The sequence below is a fragment of the Rhipicephalus microplus genome, chromosome 9, assembly GCF_043290135.1.
Source record: "Rhipicephalus microplus isolate Deutch F79 chromosome 9, USDA_Rmic, whole genome shotgun sequence".
Classification (NCBI taxonomy): Eukaryota; Metazoa; Arthropoda; class Arachnida; order Ixodida; family Ixodidae; genus Rhipicephalus; species Rhipicephalus microplus.
In genome coordinates, this window is record NC_134708.1 from 14587547 (window position 1) to 14610850 (window position 23304).

At 46.1% G+C, this 23304-nt stretch overlaps 1 protein-coding gene across 1 annotated transcript; it reads left to right on the forward strand.

Annotated features, from left to right (window-relative positions):
- The first annotated feature begins 15132 nt into the window (after positions 1 to 15132).
- Positions 15133 to 23041, forward strand: LOC119163496 (uncharacterized). The gene is made up of 4 exons (XM_075873173.1): positions 15133 to 15672; positions 17867 to 18014; positions 19150 to 19347; positions 19722 to 23041. Exons 1-4 carry the CDS (start codon positions 15579 to 15581, stop codon positions 19753 to 19755), a joined length of 474 nt encoding a protein of 157 aa, XP_075729288.1. The 5' UTR covers positions 15133 to 15578; the 3' UTR covers positions 19756 to 23041.
- The last annotated feature ends 263 nt before the right edge of the window (positions 23042 to 23304 follow it).

Consider the following 23304-nt stretch of genomic DNA (forward strand, 5'->3'; position numbering starts at 1 on the left):
AAACATTTTAAGTGTCCGACATTTCAAATGCTTTAAGTGTAAGCATTTTAAACGTTGTGGTTGAAGATCTCGATCAAGACCTCAAAATTTCGCAGGCGTCACGCATCGCCAGTGTTACGAACTCTAAAAAAATACCTAATGAATCAGGTGTCATCACCCACCGTACGGCACAGTCACGCAGCTTTCGCAACGGTGCACGCATTTATGAACCTCGCCGGGTATAACGCACGCAAACACGGCCATGCACGCCTCATACGCCAAACGCCCGCTCCACTTCGTCAAAACACAATCGTTCAAAACAGTGGTCTTCACGTAAAAGTAAAGAAAACTACACGTCTCTACATGCACGACTCATATTTTCGTCGCAGGTATGGGTGTACGTTAAAGAACACCAAGTGGTCGAAATTTTCGGAGCCCTTCACTACGGCGTCTCTAATGATCATATGGTGGTTTTGGCACGGTAAACCCCACATACCAACCATCTTTTCGTCCGTTGCACTTCGCTTGCGTCATGTTCTTATGCGGCATGTGTGACTTACGTTTATAACACTCATGTTTATGGCATCGTCTTTTTAGTCACCCCCCCCCCCCTCCTCCCCCGCTTTATACCCTTGCAGGATCGGCGCTTAAAGAGACTGTCTATGCTTATACTCGCATTTTGTATACTTGCGTGTGTTATTCTTACTTCGTGGCATCACGCTTAGCCTCCGTTTCTTTTTCTTTCTTTTTTTATTTATTCTGGGAGCGTACCGCTCCCCGATGCTGCTGGGAAGGATATATTGGTCGTGCGAGCGTTCGTTAGAGACGAGGGAGGGGTCCCGCGTGCTGTGTAGCCGGCCTTAAAAGCGACGTTGATGGGAGCGTGGTGTGCCGATGGAGGGCCGTTGCTGTACCGAGCCGTTTCCGTTTTTGCGTTGTTTTTACTTCTCCCATCGGTTCACAAATATTGCAGTTGACGGAGAGCTTTCCGTGCAAACGCCTGCGAATGAAACGAGCGTGCTTTGCCACACAAGCCATGCAAGTCCGCCACGCTTAAAACACAGCGCTTAAGAGAGGAGGAAACCACTGGCGATAGAGTGAGGGAGGAGGTAGGAAGGGAGGGGGGAGATAGGAAATGCATCGATGCTGGCGCCGGTGGTTGTATCGGTTGAAAGAGAGAGAGAGAGGTTGAGATGAGGCAGTTTTAAACAGGCAGGGGTGAGGGAGAAACACATGCAAGTTTTTATCACCGACCACGCGTCGAGAAAGAGAGTGTATACCATGCTTGTGTAGCGGATAAAGATCGCGCCTGTTTCTTTTCCATAACACTGCCATTAACCCAGCTTCCAGAGCTTCATAACGGTTTTTCTTTCCTCCTTGTTTCGCCCTCACCGCTTTCAATTTCGGTAGCGAGATCGTGTGGAACGGTGGCTGCAGTCGAGCGCTCATACACATTTATGGCTTGAGCTGCCTGAGCTGCCTAACTTGAGCTGCCTAAGAGCATGCTATCTCGTCGCGTTTTTGACAGGCCAGCCTTTAAAGCTACTATTTTATAGCAGCGCACCCGTACTAATACATTAAGATTTCCTAAAGTCGATCGCCTTGCTTACGAAGCATCAGTAAAACGACAGATATCCTCCCACAATTGTCACCGTTACCTTTTTCGCAATTTCTAAGTATCGAGGAACAACAAACAACAAAACTAATTCCCACACCACAAGCGCGGATAATGTTTTTGAGCAAGTACTTAAAAATGTCCATTCATAAATATGTGGTATACCATATATAGTACTTATGGCAGCAGCCTGACCCCCTGGAAGCAGGGAAAGGCAGGTAGTAAATGTAGCTGCACGTCACAAGCTCCAATGCAATACCGAATACAGAAACGGGGATGTATTCGACATGTGTCAAGTCAAAAGTCGGCGTGATTAATACTTGACCGTATTGCGTTTTGTTAGCGCCAATCACACTATAATTTGAATTGCCACTTAAGCTAACAATTACAGTCAACCAGCAAAACCATCCCAACCTAACAAGGCATAACCTCACGTACGCGTACAACGCTTACATGTGGTTAGGTAAGGGCTGATTAAAGGGATACGTATTTCAAGTATTAAATTAATGTACATTGCTGAAGTAGTGGTCCAGAATCCTCGTGGTGTTACTTTTGTGGCAAGGAAGTGCTTATTTCAAAGTGAAATCACGTTTTAGTGGTCCGCATCACATTAGCACACTTCAAGTTACCCGCTTCAAGTGGAACCTTTCACGTCACTGTTGCCGTGGACAACGTTGCCCGGCTTTACTGCGTGGCCGCTAACAGTAGTAGCAACAGAACGAAAGTAGCGAGAGCCAGAGCAGCAACAACGATCATTGAACAATTTCCTACCATGGTCTCCGAGATGGCAGGCGTGCTTGGTTCAACTGGGCCCTGTTAGATGGCATGACCTGTCCAGTTTAACCAGGCGATAATTGACCTTTTTAACCACTCGCGCCATTCCCCACGTTAACGTCCGGCGGCTCTTTTGTTCATGAATCAAACAGAAACGAATAAGCAGCATGTTTTTACGTCTCCTTATGCACGGAAGGTTGTTTATTGGAACTAGTTTGATTACTAGTGATTAATGTTAGGTGGTAAGTCTGACGTCATAGGGATTATTTTGTGAATGTCCTATTCGCGGCGCATATGTTCTCGTGCATTTACCTTGATTTCTCGGTAAGTAGGTCACTTCTGTTGATAGTATTGTCGTTTTAAACGTTGTCTTGTATTGAGCTTTCACTCCGACTGAAATTGTTATTTGAATTTAGTGTCCCTTAAACCTTTGGGACCTATACAAGCGTCAAAAAGCGCTGACCAGACGTGAACAAACAAAGAGACGAGATTAGGTTTATTTTTGTACTAGCTTGTCAAACAAATGTTTACTAAGCATATGTCTGCGTAAAAATAAACCGTAAACATCGATATTCACACGCTAGGCCACAAGACAGCATGAACCATGGCAGCGGGTGGAAAAATCGCCGTTTGAGCCGTCCTGTGGGGGAAGTGATTTTAAATGAAAAGAAGAGAAAAGTGTGCCCGTAACTGTCTCTTGGGGGGAGGACACCTCAACAGTAGCTCACGAGAGATGGGGGTAGAGAAGGGATTAAAAGGATAGGATTAAAAGGTAGAGAGATAGAGAGAGAGAGAGGAAGGAGAGAGCGAGGTGCAGGGACAGGGAGCGACGGAAGTAAGGTGAAGCCAGGATAGAAGGACACGGTTGCAGGAGTCTGAGGACGGGGCACCACTGGCTAGAGCTCTTGTCGGCGACAGGAGATGGCGTGGGGCTAATCCAGTCGGCCAGAGCTGCGCTGTCGTCGTCGTCATCGGGGACCGGCACCAGGAGGTGGCGAAGGACCAACCCAGTCGGCCAGAGCTGCACTCTCGTCAGAGATCGCGAGGGCACAACCGGCCATTAAGGAATCTAGCGAGCGAGTCCGAGCCGTCTAGTGGCAAGTGGTCTGTTGTTCAGCTTTCCCGTTGTACAGCTTCATGCACGGGTTGACCAATGAGACAACAAAGCACATGACACTAGGCGGTGTAGACGGCGATTTCACTACGCTGTCGCGTGGTCCGTATCGTATATTTTGGCCGACTGCACATGAACAATCAAATCGCACAGCTGCGAGAATTACCCGAAGAAGCAAAAAATTCCCAAAACACGTGAAACGCGAACACATCGCTAAATGCGCGGCACGCTAGCACAGGCAATATTGACCTTCCCTTATATTGAAATGTACACGGTGAAAGACTAATCCAATTTTCTGGCGCTAAGAGAGAACATAAGGAGAAAGGCAGGGAGGTTAACTAGGGCTGAACCCCGGTAGGCTATCCTGCACTGGGGAAGGGGAGAGGGGGAAGGAAAGTTACAGGGGAGGAGACAACAGGTCACTGACTGGGCCGACGCGTAACAGTTTCACCGTCACAAGCGATGATTCTGGTGCTAAGCTTTGGAACAATGCCTCTGGAAATTAAATGCGCTACAAGTTTTGACGTCTCCTGCAAACGATACTATGTTGCTAACCAGACATTTTCTTGATATTTTAAGCACTCTAACAATCGTTCTCATGTGTGTTTGATGTATTAGGAGACCGTTGATTTTTTTTCTGTTTTTGCATATTACTAGATCGCTAAAGTATGATGCTTTCACAATTGCGTAATTTTTTTTCTGATACACTGCTATTATTTATTTCTTTGTTACAACCTTCCTGTATTGGACCCTTCACTAGCCGTTTAGGCTATGGGTCCAAATATTTCTGTATGCATTTCCTATATTATATTGCAATAAAATTCCGCCCCCCCCCCTTTTTTTTGATTGATTGAAACGGCTGGTGTCTTGCACTGGAAACGATGCCTCAATACATCTCTCGCGTACATTACTCACATTAACATCTGCTTACCTGTCGTCCGATTGTGTAACCCGACGAACCTGGCGACAACGCTTTGCTCGAGGTTGTAACACCGCGCAGGGCTGCCCCGGAAATGAGATTCTCTGAGTGCGCGACGTCCCGACTAAGGCAACGTTTCCTATACGCCTTCCGTTTTCGAGAAATTTCAAACCTTATCGCGCCCGCGTCTCGCAGACTTTGTGCCTTCAAGTGACTAGGCCTGCACGAATCAACGATATATACGGCCACACCGCCACGGCACTGCAGCGACACCAGCCCGACGTCGGGAGACAAGACATAAGAAGCACAAAGGTAGGCAACCACAGCGCCACCTGGTGCGTTCTGCACATTCAGTTCAAACGCGTAAGACACACATTTGAAGAAGTAGAAGTCAGACAAAAGATATGTCGGAAAGAGAACGTGACCTAATTTTAAGCCGGCACGCTCAGCAAAACAGAGCGTAAAAATAGTGCTGCCGTTTTGCGACAACAACAATCATCTTCCACGAGCTATTCGTTTGTGGAATGATTTGCCAGATGATCTTGCGTCAGAACAAGACCACACAAAGTTCTATCATACTCTTAAAAAATACTTATGCACCAAAAACTGCTGTATCGCATCTTCGTAATCATCAGTGTTTCTAGGACTGTCGCCGATGTTTTTGCACTATTGCTAGGTTGTAGTTACTGTCATAATAGTTATTTTTGTATTTCACCTTCACATACTGTAACTCACTTTTCTAGTATGTATTTTGCTTACATGTTCATAAGTAGAACTGCATTTTCTATTATATTCATTATTTGCCTATGTATGTGTAGATATTACGTATATGTATTTTTCTAACATATTATTTGTACCGCCCCCCTTACACAAAGCCCCTCGAGGGCTCTGTAAGGTACTTTAAATAAATAAATAAAATAAATAAATCTGTCTCGCGTGCCTTTCGCTGCACTATCGCCGCGATCCCGGTGCTTTCTGGACGAAGGGCGTACCCGCTATCATCGTGACGTAACATTTTCGATAAGGAAAGGGCAAGTGCCCAGTTTTGGATGATGAAAACGCAAACAAGTCGGACAATGATTGATTGTTAGGGTCGAAAAGACATCCGTTTTACGCGTTTATTTTTACAGGGTAATTTACGAATTAATATCTGCGATTTTACGTGAACAAACCACGACACGATTACGAGGAACACCACAGTGGAGGGCTTCGAAAATTTCGACCACATTGTGTGGTTTTTATTTATGTGCACTGACATCGCGTAGTACACAAATTCGTGGCATTTTGCCTCCATGAAAAGAGAGAGAGAAAACAAGGAGAAGGGCAGGGAGGTTAACCAGGGCTGAGTTCCGGTAGGCTACCCTGCAGTGGGGAAGGGGAGAGGCGGCAGGAAAGTTATACAGGGGGAGAGAAAAGGTCACTGACTGGGCCTCCTTGAAGATTACACTGCTGCGGCTGGGATCGACCCCGCAACATTAAGACCAGCAGACCCTCACTAGTTAATAATTTTCTCAATAAGAAAGGATTTGTCTGGGTAACAGTCGCAGTTCTCAAAGTACATGCCGTTGCATCGCGAGTTAATCCGACGTGGCATCTACGCTGGCAATATATTACGCTGCCACAGCCAAGGACGCAAAGTAAATTTCCAGTCACTGCGACCACAATTATATGAGGGTGGAAGAGAAAAGTACCGCGTTAATAGATTTAGGTGCTTCTTACAAAAAAAAAAACGAAATGGTGAAAAATGAGTTCAAAATCCTCCTCACTCCGGTGTGTCTCATCATCATATCATGGTATTGACGCGCATAACGCCAGAATTCAATCGATCGTAATCACGTAATCAAAGAAGGTACACACCAATACTAGACCTAGCTTCTCTAAATATTCTGAATTGCACTGAAAGCAGAGTTATGCTCGCACAAATCTGCCTCTGCCAATGTTTGGGTGCTTCGCCGCTGTACAGTAAAGTTTTGAGGCAAAGCACGCTTTCTGTTCGAGTTGGAGTGTGTATCGAAACTCGGTCGAAGCGGATTACGATTACTAATCGGTATTTATGAAGGCTATACTTAGATGCCTCATTCAACGTGAAAATTGTTCGTTGGCGTCCCGCGTTGATGGCGTCGACACGTGTGACGCTAGATGTCACCGATTCCACGCTGAGCTGTAAGACATAATGAGGCAGGAGCTGCGTAGAAATATGCCCGGTGTATATAGCAAAAAATATCAGAATATATAGCAAGAAATATCAAGCACAGCAATAATCGTCGTTCTTCATAAAAAAGGTAACAGAACAAGAAAAATGAGAAAGAAGCGAGCAAATGTTTGTTGACTGGCCTCCATTAAGTTTTCTGGTCAGAGTCGACAGCCACTGCTTTGGGCGTTTTAAATTCGGGAACTTGTATCGAATGAGCATCTCCTGGTGACTGGGGTCATAACAATCCTAGACATGCAGCACCATGATATAACATGACACACATACTAAAAGCTATGGAAACGAAATGGAGGCGGTATCTTTTCGGTTCCCGACGTGCTTGATGGCTGACGCATTAGTTTGATCTAATTTTTCGGTTCCACAAACGATTCAGGAGGACGGTCGGCGGATGCCCTCCAATTAGGCCCCGCCCACTTAGCCACTGTGCCACGTCAACCGGAAAAGCAGAAGGCCGTTAACTCTGAGAGGGAGGAAAGCGATCCGTTTCAAGCGGGCTCCTTTAGATGTCTGTTATTTGTCCGCTCCCTCTATCGGACAGAAGCGCAAGCTTCAAGACACACACGCACGCACAAATGGACATCCACACGCTGAAGACGCCAACTTCTAGGATACAAAAGGCACGTTATAAGTGATCATTTTTTGGTTTCATAAGCCGAAAGATGGTCATTAAATGAATTGCACTACCCCCGTCTTTGTTTGCGGTGAATCATAGTCATCTAAGCATCTTAGCCTTTGACCTCTTCTTCGTTCGGGCTTTCGTTTGGGCGTGCGTTTAACAATACTTTAAATGCGGTAACTGTTGGCGTAATTGAGGGCCCCCACGCCGGCGTACACTAAAGGACATCAGGTAATCGAGACAGTGGGGCAGCTCTGGTAACTTGTCCATGAAGTCACAGTATGAAAACGAACAAAAACAAGATTACTAATAAGAAGACGAAGAAAACAACAAACTCAACCAGGTTACACTCATCGTCTTAACAAAGGTGTACTCACACTTCAAAGAGCGATTTTAGAGGTTTAAAACAGCAGCATTTCGGTAAGCGATGCTCTAATGAACACACACACACACACACACACACACACACACACACACACACACACACACACACACACACACACACACACACACACACACACACACACACAATGTCTACCCTAATTTTCCATAAATTTTTTTCTTAGGCTGACTTAAGAGCGTTGTAACTCAAAGTGTTGCAAGCTAGTCTCTCATTACTTTCTTTTGCCTTGCTCCCTAGGACCTGAACACAGCACAGAAGAACACATTACATCACACAACAATATATAACACACCACACAACTACACACCACGCCCCACCACACAACTTCAGTCTATGCCGCACCACACACAACAGACCACACATCGTCACACCACGCGAACCCCTTCACACTACACCACACCTCTTCACATCACATAAGCACACTATAGAAAAGTTAAAAAAAAAAAGATTAATGCCGAATGCCCGTAATACAGGCTGCAAAAAAAAATCAACATTCAAATAATTTACGTTCGTTAATAAGTGAGAACGGAATAAACTGGTGAACGACGTCGTAACAAAAAAGCGCAGAAATAACTCCTAATGGTGGACCAACACGGCCGACATCATCTCCAAATTGAAAAGCGAGCGAAATACTAAGGCGGTCATATCGAAAAGCTCACATACGCTGCCCAACGATCATAATATATACGTGAACCAGCTTTGCCAACCAAACCGGAGACGCTCGCGACTCATATGCAGCCGTCAGCTACAGCTAGAGCCATATTCGTCGAGCGCTTGACCAAGAAGTCTATAGCACCGGAAACGGAGACCGTCAATTACATAGGCGTGCTCCAATGTGCGTGTTTGCCCGTGTAGTATACACGATCCCTCGCCGACTTCCCAGCAGACGATCGTACAGCCGACGATGCTCGTTGATCGCTGTAGCCCAGCTCGCATAATCTGTCATTAGAGGCAGTCATTAGAGCTCCGCGTAGATCTTCATTGATTCGTGGCTTCCGCGCAGGCCTCTTAACCGCCTCCGTGGACTCCAAACGCGCGTTCAACGCTCTAGACAGAGCGAAGTATCGCGTGTCGCCGCTAAGCCTAATCGCATCTCGGCAGACGACACCGAAGCAAGATGGCGTCGTGAAGGTTCGCGATTATCCCTGCTGGAAGCGATGAACGCGGAACGACGAACCGCAATCGTGGCCATCCGTTGGGGCTACGCCCAACCGTCAAACGGGGAGGCTGTTCACAACGCGTGTTCGTGATCATTATTATCCTTTTTTTTTTTTGCTAGGGTATATATCTTGTTCTTTTCTTTGCAGAGGAAGCACTGGCTACGGGGTAATGCTCTCTCGCCATTGAAATGGCGACGACAACTGACCTGCGTGTGTCCGTGACATTAAGCGTTCGATTCGAAGCAGGCTTCTTTGTACAGACCCAGTCCGGTTGGAGTTATGGTTGAATAAAAGGACATGTACACTCAAAAATGTATTAGAGCTGTAACGAGTAAATTAACTGACGAGTGTATAAACGTAATGGTCAATAAGTGAGTGAGTGAGTGAGTGAGTGAGTGAGTGAGTGAGTGAGCGAGCGATCTGATGTACTAGCGAGCATGTGAAAGGAATGGTCAAAGAAAAGTTAATGAGTATACATGTGCGCAAACTTACCAGTGAAAGAGAGGGAGGCTGCAAGTTACACCGAAGCCATCCCCCTCCCTTTTTCCCTGGTCGAGTCCGAAAAAAAGGAAGCTCCCTAACGAAAAAAAAGAACAAAAAGGGATCGTTGCCGTCCACTTGTCATTAGTCCACCACTTTTCTGGAAGTAAACAGTTCTTTGAGTTGCAATATCAGGTGTTGTTATTTAGTTGCCCTTTTTCTGAAGGGTCATGTGATGTCATAATGTGTAGCCATAATTTAATATATTGTACTATGACATGACAGGCTAGATTAAGCAGATGTATGGGGCGTTTTCCAGGAACGTAGTCTGCGTATCTTCCAGGTACGCAGTCCAGGTACGTAGCTTCCAGGTACGTACCTTCCAGGTACGTAGTCGGCGCATGCGCGCCAAAAGGTGCGGACCAAGTGACCTCTGGCGTCACAAGCATGCAACAGTTTCCCCCTAAAAGAGGCGCGAGAGCAGGTCTCCGAGATTGTCTGCCAGCATGTGGCGGAGGGCCATGGGCCAACAGCTTTGACTTCGGTGACCACCTTCTTATATGATCAAGGGAGGCTGTGATCATAAACTTAACGTGCCGCCACGTGATTATAAACATAACCGTACCATCAATAAATGTGGCTGAACTGTTCTAAGTAGTGCTTACAGTTCGTAGAATTGCTTTTTTTTTTTTTTCGCCTAGCCTTACGGGTATTTGACCTAGCCCGAGGTAGGTTGTGAACAAGGTTCCCGTTCTGGGTGCCGGAACGTACGTTTGTTTTCTTTTGTGGTCGGCGTCATCCTCTGTTACTCAATAGCTGTTCGTGACGAGACGGGTGTCGGCCCATCGAAGCCTTGGTTTGAGTCAGAGGGGTGTCAGAAACTCCTTAAGCTTACTGAGGCCACGTGACTTCTTGGGTTGCAAGTCGCTTTTATAAAGAAAGAAAAAAAAAGAAAGAAAGAAAGAAAGAAAGAAAGAAAAAAAGAAAAAAAGAACGCACCACGAATGCAAGTAGGATGAACCGTAGGGATCAAGGTGCTCCATTCGGCAGCTGCTGTAAGGACTAAAGGAGTATTTCTGATTCGACGACTGCTGAAGGAGCACATCGAACTCGGTTTGAGCCAGAGGGGTATCAGAAACTCCTTAAGCGTGCTAAGGCCACGTGACTTCTTGGGTTGCAAGTCACCTTTAAAAAAAGAAAGAAAGAAAGAAAGAAAGAAAGAAAGAAAGAAAGAAAGAAAGAAAGAAAGAAAGAAAGATCGCACCACGAATGGAGGTCGGATGAACAGTATACTGATCAAGGAGCTCCATTCGGCAGCTGCTGTGAGAACTAATGGAGTACCTCTGATTCGACGACTGCTGAAGGAGCGCACAGCAGCCGCGGAGCGCATCCGGTGCCAGCCTCACCCATCGGGCGTCGTCGGCTGCTGCGTCGGGGCACGTTTGAGTAAACATGCCGTGTCGGCTGCGTGGCCGCCGAGGAAACCAACCGACATGAATCACTTTCTCTCCTTCCTCTGCTCGAGATATATTGCTACGACATCGCTTTGCGGTTGCTCACTTTTTTTTGCTTTTCTTTCTTTCTTTTTCTCTCTCTCTACTGCACCGCTTGTTCCTAGAAAAAAGAATGCACGTAACATGCAAAGCAAAAAAAAAAAAGAAAAACATGCAATGAAAATGCGAATTCAGTATAGTGTAATCGGTTACTGACGAAAAGACCACCGTTATAGATAGATAGATAGAAAGAAAGATAGATGGATAGATAAATAAATAAATAAATAGATAGATAGATAGATAGATAGATAGATAGATAGATAGATAGATAGATAGATAGATAGATAGATAGATAGATAGATAGATAGATAGATAGATCTAGCCTGTCTTAGGTATATTACTAACTCGCGGCCATGGCTACGTGTGGCGCTGGCTAATACTCCCAGGAATTACACGAATTCGAAGGATTTGTGACTAGAAGGTTGCGCGTTCGGATCCCACCGTTGAACAAGGGCGTTTTTGTCCATTTTAATTAGCTTATATTTACGCAATAGTTCATACACCACAGCTAAAAATAAAAAAATAAGTTTGTTGCGCTTACTTGCATTAATTATCCATTGTACACATTTGGTTCTCTCTCAAAAGCATTAAAGTTCGCAGGGTTTGCTTTCTTTTAGGCGAAGAGGGGGGGGGGGGGTTCACCGCAATACCCTCTCACTACTTAAGTTAATGCATGGGGCAACCTTCCCGCCTCCCTCTCTGGGGAAACCAGGAGTAGGAGGCAAACCGCCCTACATCCTTGCACACGCCTAAACTTACAAAAAAACGAGCTCCTCAAAAACAAAAACAAAAACCATTCGACTTTCGCATATTCACGCTATGGGACTGCACATTTGGTCCGAGTTCAACAACAGATTGTCGGGGCAAGCAGTTGTCGAATAAGTACCACCTGCGCGGATTTGAAATTTTACTGTACGGACACAAAACACGTGCAGGCCTCGGAAAACGAAACGTTCCACACGGTCTTCATGGCGGCTGGCGCTTTATTGTACCACCGGTGATCTCTAAAGACAACGAGATGACATTTTATGATATACAATTGTAAACAGAATCATTGATACTGCAGTACAGCAGCTTTCGATATTCAAACATTCATTGTTCGCAGACGGCACAAAACAGCGCCATCCGCCATGCGGACTGATTATCGTGTTCAACTTGCTGAACCACGTACACTCCACCCGATTCCACGAGTATTATTCGTGTACTCTTCTCACATCGACGAAAAATTCATATCTGACTCGTAATGAAATCCTCTTTCAGCGGAAAAGCATTTTTCTCGCTTGTTCAACAGCGGTAAAGAAAAACCCAATAAAACAAATGAAGAACGTGTCCACGCTTAAAACAACGACATTTGAATAACGATTTTTTCGAATTCTACAGCTCCCTCCGAGCGGCCCGGCTTCAAACGCGTCGAAGTTACTTCTACGTTTCTACGGAATCATTTCTACGAAAGCCCTGTTATAGAGCAGGCGCGCGAGCTAATTTCCATAAATAGACGCCTCGACTCAATCAAGCCCATTACGCAGCGAGCGGCTCGCAACTCTGCGTTGCGCAGCTGATTTAAGAGAGAAATAAATGAGGTCTTTCTTTCTTTCTTTCTTTCTTTCTTTCTTTCTTTCTTTCTTTCTTTCTTTCTTTCTTTCTTTCTTTCTTTCTTTCTTTCTTTCTTTAACAAAATCGATTAGAAAGAGCTAACACGACGGCACATCGGATAGATCTGACGAAACGAACAGAAGAACGAAATCCCACAGAAAGAGAGAAGGAAAGACTCCAGCAAAGAGGAAGGAAGTACAGACGTGCAGGAAACAAACGGAAACCTAAAAAGCGCCGAGGAAGTGGAAGAAGAAGCGGGAAGAAGTGATGGGCGAGAGAACATCGGAGGAGAACACAAAATGGCGGCCGTCTGCGAACGACAGACGGAGCAGCCAGCGGCCGTGACCTCGAAAACGCGAACGGTTGGGGAAGGAGAGCGTACGGCCAACGCGAGCCAGTGCGCATGCGCCGCTTCGAACGCGTTCTCCTCTCTCTTTGCTCCGCTCCCCTTTCTTAACCTCCTCGCGCTCCCCTTCATCTCTCTCTTTACTTCCATAGTTTTCATGAAGTTACAACGTCTACCGCTCAGCTCGATCATGTATTGATTCCCTCGCGAGAACCTTGCACCGCTCGAAACGTATCGGAGAGGGATCGAATAGCTTCGAACGTCGGCTTGTTTGGCTTTGTGACGGAAATCTGAAAGTTGACACTGTATACTGTGCTCTGGACACCATCGGAATGGAAGCGATCATTTACCATGGGCACAGAGGCCCGTTGTGGACGATTTTTCTTATTGTCTTCCTCTTTTTGCTTTAAATGAAATAAAATGAAGGAGCTCTTGCCATTTTCCGCAACGGCCAGTACTTCTGACTCTGTTTTTAAATAAAATCAAGGGGAAAAAATAAACATGGTCATGCCTTGAGTGAGTTGAAAGGTTTCATCTTGACTAATTTCGTTTATTTATTAATACAGATAGCACGAGGAACCTTGTGGAAGGATACGGCACGAAAGGTGACGGTACAGATAAACAGCTGGTTAGCCACCCGTTTTCGGGTCACTAACCCGCTTTCTCGAGCCATGGATCTAAATGTATCCAGGTGAGCAATATTTTTGGGAGATTCAGTCCGAGCAAGTGCGTCCGAGAAAGTCTTTAGAGAGGCTTAGCCCCAGTAAGCACGGTTGAGGAAAATATCGGGAAGTTTGAGTCCGAGCGTGCTTAATTTGTGCAAAATATATTGTTTGAGTTAGTCTGAGTGAGCTCCGCTTCTTATTGATGAAATATTGTCTCCTATACGCATCTGCAGCATCACTACAAGTCTTATATCGACTTACGTTTTTACTCAAGTCTATTTACACATTTTCAAGGCTGCGAAGGCACTTGCGTTCATGTAGCACCTCAATGTTTATTGACCAGAGGCGTGCATTGGGGGGGGGGGGGGTGATGAACTCTAACCCCATAAGCTTCTTTTTGGAACGTTCTTCATACACTTTTTTTTTTCAGAGAAATATCTCATGTGAGTCACGTATGCCGTAAAAACGTCCTTACTGCATTGAATGCACTTATAACTTGTATTTGAAAGTACAAGATCAAAATGGGTGTCGTAGGGCATTGATTTATGTGATATATTGGCGTTAAAGACCACTTATAACACGATCGAACGCAAAGTTTACGCTAACGTTCTCAACTATCGACTCAGGCTTATTCAAGACTCCGTTTAAGCCGTTAGTTTGAGTCTGTGTTACTCCGGTTGAGTTGAGTAAGTCTGAGTGAGAGCGATCCAGGTTGGGGAAACTTTTTGTGAGTCTGAGTTTGAGTGAGCTCCGATGTTATTTTGTCGACCTATACACAGAAGTGCATCAGGAATGTACATCCTGCCTGAATTGCTTATTGAAATTTCAGTCTTGGGAATTTCAGTCTCTTCTATGTGTTGCTGATGGCAATGACGCGCCATAAGTACGCAGGCTCTAATCCGAAAAAGAGAGAGAAAATTTTAATGCGGAAAGGCAGGGAGGTTAACCAGAAAACATATCCGGTTTGCTACCCTGCACTGGGGAAAGGGTTAGGGGAAAGGGAGGAAGAGAAGCACAAACACACATACACACACTCGCACACAGTAGTGTCACAATCGTTCTACGAGGCGGGTCGCTCGCAGAAACTTCATCAGCGCCTTCGTTGCTTTCTGGCGTGAAGCTCGATCTTTCCGACATTCCAAGATTGACTGCTCAGAAAATGGCTGGTCGTCGAGGCGAGCAAACACTCCGAAACTCCTCGCTCTAAATATCAGAGAGAGCATAATTAGCATTTTCCTCCTCTTTCTGCCTCAAAAGGCACGGTAAAGAAAAAGAAAGTGAATAAACTAAAAGTAGCACAGCCAAACTAGGCCAAGCGCCGCTGACAGGTCAAGTGTGGGTGTAGTCCGAGTTGTGGCAGTGGACCGGTGTGCGCGGGTTCTCCTTTCCACCTATGCAGGACACCGGCGGCGGAACGTGGAGCTGGTAGGAAATGACGCGATAAACTTGCACACTGGCATCGAATAAATACACTAAATTAAAGAAAAAAAATCTTCTGTAAAGGAAGTCGCCGATAGCGAACTTGGACGGCTTCCCACCGCCGCCGCACACTCATCGAAGCGAGCGGCAGCGACCGCTGCTCCGTTGGCCGCAATCTCCTCGAGTACAGGGTTCTTCCTTCCCACCGAATCGCGGAAAGGGAGAAATAAATGAAGAAAGAAGCGCTCGCGCGCTTTTCTGCGCAACCCGGTGCCCTACTCTGCTCGGGCCGCCGGCACTCCGTCGCTTCCCAACAAGGAGCGCGTGCCCACACGAAGCTCTTCCAAGGCCTTTCGTCATTGGCGCCTTCCGCGCGGTGGCGCACATTGCGAGCCCGGTAGATCGCCAACTGCAACACGCGTACGCGCTGTCTCGTGTGCCAAGCGTCAACCAGTCAAGCAAGAAAGACTGCTAATCCGCTCCGACGTTTGCGAAACGGAATCCAGGGAGTGCCCGCGCAACAACGCCGAGGCAGACGTGTTTCATCTGCGCGCCGCGAGTTGCCGCCCACCTCGGTGGCCGCCATTGCGAACACCGGGACTCTTCTACTTGCTTGCCAGCCTCCAGCGCGACAGGTGGTGTAGGTTTGCGGGACGCTCAGTTCTATTTCGAGGCGTCGGCGTCCTAGGTGAGCAGTCGCGTGTGAGTGCGCCGCTTGTGTTGCGAAGCCATGGCTACGAAACCAGTGGTTGTGTCTGTTGTGATCATGGTCGTCGCCATGTTGTTAGTGTGGGCACCACGTGACGCAGCGGCTGACTCCAGTGGTGAGTGCCATTCGTTCCCATCCATGACGCCTTACGCCTTCGGTACTGCATCATTGCAGGCCAGTTATGGGCCACACCCTTATCTTTAGTTGATGTTCGTGTCACCTTACTCTCCGTAACTAACATACTTCTCGCGATTGGCTGCGTTGGCTACAAGTAGTGTCACTGCCACAATACAAATGACATCACCGCAACGCTTGTAACAGCTAGCTGGGGCACGGACGCTTTCTCTGGCTGGTTGTTTTTGTGAAGCCTCAACTCTGCATTTGCATTCATCCAGGCTCCTTCTCATTGATCGCTGGCTGTGCCTTGCAGGCACAAAAGAATACCAAAGCGTCAAGACATACTTTGCGTTAACTAGCAACAACTTCACTGGCACGATCTTAACCACGATACGACACGCCGAGCAGTGGCAGAGCTCGACAGCTGCCAAGGTCAAGAGTTTGGCTACAGCACTTATTTTCCTATTGCAACATATTACAACTGGGACATGTGGTGAGCTTACTCTGGGGCTGAGCGTTCGCCTTCCCCCACCTCGGTATTTTTGTGAATTGGAAGCCATAAGACATTCTTGCCTATTGTTACAAATATCAGCTGATCAAGGAATGATGAAATGTAAAAAAAAATGGGGAATGAGTTGGCCAGTATGGACGACTAGGAAAGCACCGAGGACGGAAACCGTGACTCCCGGGCGATTGAATGTTTCATATAGATTAGGTTATAAGGAATCAGTGACCCATTTACATCTTATGTCAAGCGAATAGGCCTGATACACTTAGATGGGAGGAATGGGGCAATCTGTAAGTGCTGTTTAGTCTTGCTTATTCTTGCAGATTCGTAGCTCTTCGCTAAGTATAGATAGAAATTCAGCGTTCTGTTTTGGCGTAAGTAGAATGCGTAAAGAAAAAAAATGAACCCCATGAAGACGAGTGACCTGTGGGTCCCAAGACCGACTGGTAAATAAATGGTTAACGTACAAAATGCCAACAGATTTAGTCCAGAAAGAACGGAAACCAGGTACTTTATATGGATATAGTTTTCATCAAAACTAACAATGATTCCTAGGAAAATATAGAGGATGCCATTAGAAGTAATTGTAATGTAAAAGTGAAGAAAAGAAAGCGCGTGAAAAGAAAAGGTCGCACGTTTCTATCCTGCTGGCGGCAAATTTTCTTTTCGTTGACTTGTCTTTCTTCACAATTACATTATAATTACATCGAATAACATCCATATATGCTTTCCTTGGCATTATTTTCTGTTCTCATTACTGCTGTGAATGACTAGCAAAACGAGCCCTTGAATTTACACTGCTTTTTTTCATAAGGATATAGTGTAGGCTGGGGCACAGTTGGGTTGTAGGAGAAGCACGCGCAATTACAGGACCGAGCTGGTTGACAACAGGTGGCAGATGCCTTTTCCCTGTAGTTGGTGTAGTCAGGTTGTTGATTACGACGATGATAACGTACAACATGTGTACGCGAACAACAAATGCAGGAAGAGATTATACTGAAAGAGAACCAGAGGATAATAGGCAGCCCTGCCGCAGTTTTCTGGTGGCTAAGGTACTCTGCCGCCGACCCACAGGTCGCCCCGCCGCAGTTGTCTACTGGCTAAAGTACTCTGCTGCCGACCCGCAGGTCGTGGGGTCGAATCACAACTGCGGTGGCTGCGTTTTCGATGGAGGCAAAATGCTGTAGGCCCGTGTGCTGAGGTTCGGGTGCACAGAACCCCAGGTGGTCGAAATTTTCGGAGCCCTCCACTACGTCTTTCATAATCATATGGCGGCTTTGGGACGTTACACCTCACATATCAATCAAATCGAGGATAATGGGCAGGATGATGAGGTTAGGTAGGCCTAATTGGCCTGACGCGAGTAAAATGGTGCATGAAATTCGCTGGAAGCGGCTGCAGTAGCCATGAAACACGTTGATGATGGTGAATGTTATGACGACGATCCGCGAGTAATAATTTCATACTGCACTATTGTGCAGAATAGACCGAATACCTGTCGCAACAAGGAAAAGCTTCATCGATTAATTATAAATCTAAACAGAATATATTTGGTTAGTTTGATAGGGCACAGCCGCCATGTCCTTCCTCCTGACTTTGTTCAGTAGAACACCGCCTAAATGTGGCAACAAAGTGACCAGAAGTGACCAGAAGGCTGATTTATTTTTTGTTGGGACGTTCGCAGGCCTCCTCAAGTACTTGGGCTGCCTGCAGAAGCTGGCGGACACTAGCGGTGCTTGCGGGAAAAGGAAGACCGAGTTTAGCGCGCTGGAACAGGCATTCGGAATTGACCACAAGCACAAATCGGACAGGGAGAAGAAGGGCCTATGCTGGTGAGTTGTCGAAGCTGTCACTGATGGGAAGAAGATTGGATAGCCTGGACGCTATCGGTACATTCACTCGATGAGTTGTCTGCTTGAGCTAGTCAGCAGGATTTGCGATTAAAAAAAAACCAAAAGAGACACAGTCTTCCTCCTGTAACTTCCTCCTAAGAGGAATGAAGATAAAAGATAACTCTTTTCAGCACACTCAGTTTGAAATCACCTATCTCCGTAGCTGGGCATTTAGAATGAGCCGGATTTTCAACACATGGAATTTTTTTGTTGTTGTTGAGGACGATCAAGATTTTGGAGCAAGCTCTGGCTCTTTCGCAATGCGGATTTGCCTATTAGCGTTCTGTCGCACTGAGTTGACTGGCATGATGAAACGCGTTAAAGTTTAAAGCAACCGTAATCTATTAGAAGCAGAAGCTTATCGCAGAGTCAATGACATTTACATCGAATCACTGAAAATTGGTAACAAGATGTTAAATGTTCGGAACAAAAAGGTTAGGGTTTTGTCTATCCCAATGAAAAAACAAAAACAAAATTTAGAAGTTGATTTGGTAATAATGTTACATGTGGACGAATGTAGCTTATGTAGAGACAAATGTATTACTGTATTGTGTTTCAAGAAATAATAATGTCAGATGTAACACTAAGATTAAGAATAAAAACTCATCGATGTCCGCGTAGTCCCATCTATGTATCAGCTTTGGAATTTCAGCTTGAAATTAAAATAAGTCAAAGCTTGATATCGATATTATGTTTTGATAAGCACTCTATTGACGCCAAATCTACAAAAATACGCTAAAAAACTGTTACAACCTTTATCTGATTTTGTGTCTCCCTTCATGAAGTAGCCATGTAGCGTGTCGGAGAAGGCATTTGGTGCACACAAAAACAAACTTTTTACTGGCACTGTTGACGTTCTCAATTTGGTGTATCCTACTCAAACACTATCATTCGGGTGATGGAGCCTACCACATGGTTTTGTTTTGTCTTCATTGTAACGTGGCAGACGGTCACGCATGCTACTTCACTCTGAGCCAGTAAGGTAAACACTCCCAGTTGGATGTGCTAGAGAGCTACTTCCTGTAAACAATCTCCCTCACCCCCGGCTTCCTTTTTGTTCGTATCTGTCTTGCAGTAAGTTCTCGAGTTACGTCGACTGTTATATGAAGAACGTGCGCCACAGCTGCGGTGATGCGGCCGGCAAGTACGCCCTCAAGTTCATCGAGTCCTCGACCCAGAAGTACGTGCGCAACACGTGCCACAAGTTCGACAGCCGCAAGTGCAGCTCGGCCTTCTCCACGTCGGCGTCGAGCATGGTCGTCCTGGGCGTAACCTCGGCCGTGCTCGCCTTCTCCCTGCTATTGTGATGACGCTGCCGCCGAAGTGTAGTCAGATCAGACCTGTAGCTAGACCTCCGAGATAGCTGCTAGATTGTTGGACATCTCGGGGACCAGGGCTTTAGTGGACTTCTTCGGCTATCCGTCACGTGAAGTCCAGGACAGTCCAAACCGGGGCGTAACCTCGGCCGTGCTCGCCTTCTCCCTGCTGTTGTGATGACGCTGCCGCCGAAGTGTAGTCAGATCAGACCTGTAGCTAGACCTCCGACATAGCTGCTAGATTGTAGGACATCTCGGGGACAACGGCTTTAGCGGACTTCTTCGGCTATCCGTCACGTGAAGTCCAGGACAGTCCAAACCGGGGCGTAACGTCGGCCGTGCTCGCCTTCTCCCTGCTGCTGTGATGACGCTGCCACCGAAGTGTTGTAGTCAGACCAGACCTGTATCTATGGACCTCCGAGATAGCTGCAAGACCGTTGGACATCTCGGGGACCACGGCTTTAGCGGACTTCTTCGGTTATCCGTCGCGTAAAGTCCAGGACAGTCCAAGCCTCGAATGAATGAGCGTTGTGAACGCGTTGTCTTGGGCAGTCCGAGGATATCATAGATGGATAAACGAAGATGTCCACGTAGTGATCACTGGTCTTCTTCAGTTACCCGACACAGACTGTGCTCAATTGCTCAAGGCCGTCTCCCCAGCCAATGAGCGTTGTCTGGGCAGCGCCTCAGGTTTTCGGGCATGCATAAACTAAAAGGCCCTCTGGAAGTCATCGCCTTGTAAAAGAGCAGGCGCGGGCATTTACACGGAACTTCTGAGCTCACAGTGCTCGTAAGAGGTCTCGGAAGATCACTGCATTACTTACTACTCCGCTATATTGCGAAAATGCTGGACTGACAATGGTAGTTTAGCTTAGCTATTACTGTGGTGCTTGTCATGACCGAGCCACTTGTGTGGGAAAGCCAGGATCACAACACGGGTAGAACAGAAAGGACATATGTGCTTCCATGTTATCCGATTCTGGCCCATGTGCAATTGTTTTTCAAATGTCTAAAAAAATATTTATTGCCAGAATCAGTTTGGTATATAAAAACTTTTGAAACTTTTAAAAGGACGGCGTTGCCTTTTTTTTTTTTGCACACTGCCCATACCTTCATTTAGCATGCGCAACGTCTTTTGATCATGGTATTCAGTGTTGTATTGAAACGGCATTGTAATGCTTTAGAATTCGTGTCATTTTGCTAACGTGCTGTCGAATCGCCATACTTCACTCTGGTCACTCTGTAGCGTTCAAGCGCTAATAATAATACTAATTGTTGGGGGTTTAACGTCCCAAAACCACAATATGATTATGAAGGACGCCGTAGTGGAGGACGCTGGAAACTGGCCATCCGGGGTTCTTGAACGTGCGCCTAAATCTAAGTGCATAAGCCTCATGAATTTTCGTCTCAATCTAAAATGGGGTGAATCTCTTCCATGTCACCCACCACTCCTGTCTACTCCAGCGATAGGTTGCCTATGTTAGACTTAGAGCAACGAAACTTTCCGAAATGGCGGCGTCAGTCGAGTTTTCCGCATCTCTCCGGCAGTGTTTCTATTCCCCAACATTCTGCCTGCTGCTCATATACGGCCTTTCTATGTTCTTTTGTATGCGTGTAATACATTGTCAGACAGTTAAATTGAAGGAGCTATCCACTGCCACTTTTCATGCGTAGCACATCGTTCGAAGCAAATGCAATGAAATTGAAAATATTTAAGAAATTTTTATGTATGCGTGTGCTTTGCGCATATCTTTATTCATTGTAAGTAGCTGCTCTGCCATGCTGGATAAACAACGTATTTTGTTGGGAATGCCTGCAAACTTTGTCATTATTTGTTGGTTCATTAGCGCCCTTTTCACAATGCAAGGGAGCCTCAGCTGCGCGTGATCGTGCTTCACTAACGTCTCTGCGCTTGTCGTGACAGCGCGCATGCGCATTGGCTACCGCGCAGGAAGACCTCTGCACGCAACTATAACCGTGCCCAAGCAACCCGCTGCACGGCTTGTTCGTACTGTCGTGAAAGCCTTATCGGGGCAACCTGAGAGGCCGAAAGATTTCAGTGCAGTGAAGTGCTTAGCTTAAAGGTGGTCTGAAGTGACGTTTGGGTTCCGTTTCATGCTTTCATGTAAGTAAGATACTGCAGGGTGAGCCTCGGCTGTCGACGTCTACGCTAGTCGCGCTCGCTAATATTCAGGCGCTGCTCTCGCCGTTGTGGTGATGAATGTAATAGCGTCACTCTTTTTTACGTCAGTGACTCTATAGTGGTGTGCCTGAACCTGTTGGTTGTAAATCTCGCTATCGTCCAACCTGATGAGCTCGAAAGCTGATCAGGTTGGACCATATGATCTGCGGATAAACGTCGAGTGCAGTTCAGGTGACGTTGTCTTTGTCATAATTTTGTCAAAAATCTACATTTAAAACGTTTCAATGTTTCTCCAGGCAGATACTACAGATACACAGTATGCGGACATGATGTGAATTTTGCACTCCCCACCCCATTTATTGTTTTAGTAATGACGGATTGTTTTGTGTTTTTACTGTGAAATGACTGTATTCATGTACTACTTAGGACGCAAAGTCTCAGGGTACATATCCTAATTTGTCTACCTAACATGTCTGGCAGCTTGAAAAGATAGCCTCATCGAATTTCTGTGCCAACAGGGCGAACCCTGGGCATCTACGATTTCTTCTTCTAGGTATACGCGATTCTCTGTCGTTTTACGAATGAGTCTTCTTTCACAGTAGCGTTTGCGTTCATAAAAACGCTGTGGTTGTATACGAAGAAGTCATCCACATCTCGTTGGTGCACCTTTGGCCGCCTTTCTTAATGCGAGAGGCTCGATTCCGGAGAAAGCGTAACGAAAGGCACAACGCCTGGCTGGTTGAGGTGTTGCCGCACTATGTCCTTGTCTTTTGGGTGTTTCGGTGCGTTGGGACGTAGACTCGAACTGAGGCGATGTTTGGAGAAGTACGTTATCGATGGAGAAACGGAAGTCAGGTAAGGGAAATGGAGCAAAGGAGCAGTCAATGGAGCGGAGCACTGTGACGTGAAAGGCACGTGACACGAAGAGCAGCAACTATACGGGAGAGCTAAGACAACGTTGCTCACCACACTGCACTCTATGGCGGTCCTAACAAATCATTCTTGATGACCATAGTGCACTGTATTGGTGTGTGTCAGGAACAAGCGTGAGCAACAATAAATGGTGCGAATCCAGAAAAGATAAGAAAAACTGTAGATATAAAATGCAGCGTGATAAAGTGCTGTGCATATGCTGTTTTTCGCTTTTCCTGCATGCACCTACACGTCGGTGCCCCTTAGAAGAAACTGATTTTAGTTTTTTTTCTTTTGTACAATATTAAATTTTTTGTTGAGTCATGCAGTTGTTTTTGTACTAGATAGGGTTTTTTTTTTGTACGCGGGAAAGCCGGCGTACTACGCAACTGGGAACGCATCGAATCCATTAACTATACAAACAACGAATCACACCTCGCTTCCCCGGCGTCGCCGATATTAACGTGCCTATATATACATGTGCCTCGTGCTACTAGGGGTCCTGTGTTTGAGAAGTACCTTTGTACATGTACAGAAATCGCATATATACGTTAAGCATTCATGCAGAATTGAAATAAAGCATGTTGAAGCACCGATGTTTGCTTTGTCGTTTCTGCGTTACTTTTAAAGTTTCATTGTTTCATATAGATGGTTAGAACCTAAGAATAAATGCAAACTCCGCAGTCTTCAGTGAGTCCACATGAGAGAATTTGCTTTCACGATCCATTCACACAGAGAGGAAGTTTATTTCAAACTGGTAACAGCAGTTCAGGTGAGTACAACTGCACCAGTTAATGAGATTACTGTAATGATACTGCACGAACAGGAGGGCACAAGCACGATGTAATTAGTGGCACTG

Coding starts and splice junctions, on each gene's coding strand:
- LOC119163496 (XM_075873173.1), top strand. CDS start 15,579: ATGGCTACGAAACCAGTGGTTGTGTCTGTTGTGATCATGGTCGTCGCC. Junction 15,673..17,866: donor CGCAGCGGCTGACTCCAGTG/GTGAGTGCCATT, acceptor GGACGTTCGCAG/GCCTCCTCAAGTACTTGGGC. Junction 18,015..19,149: donor GAGAAGAAGGGCCTATGCTG/GTGAGTTGTCGA, acceptor TCTGTCTTGCAG/TAAGTTCTCGAGTTACGTCG.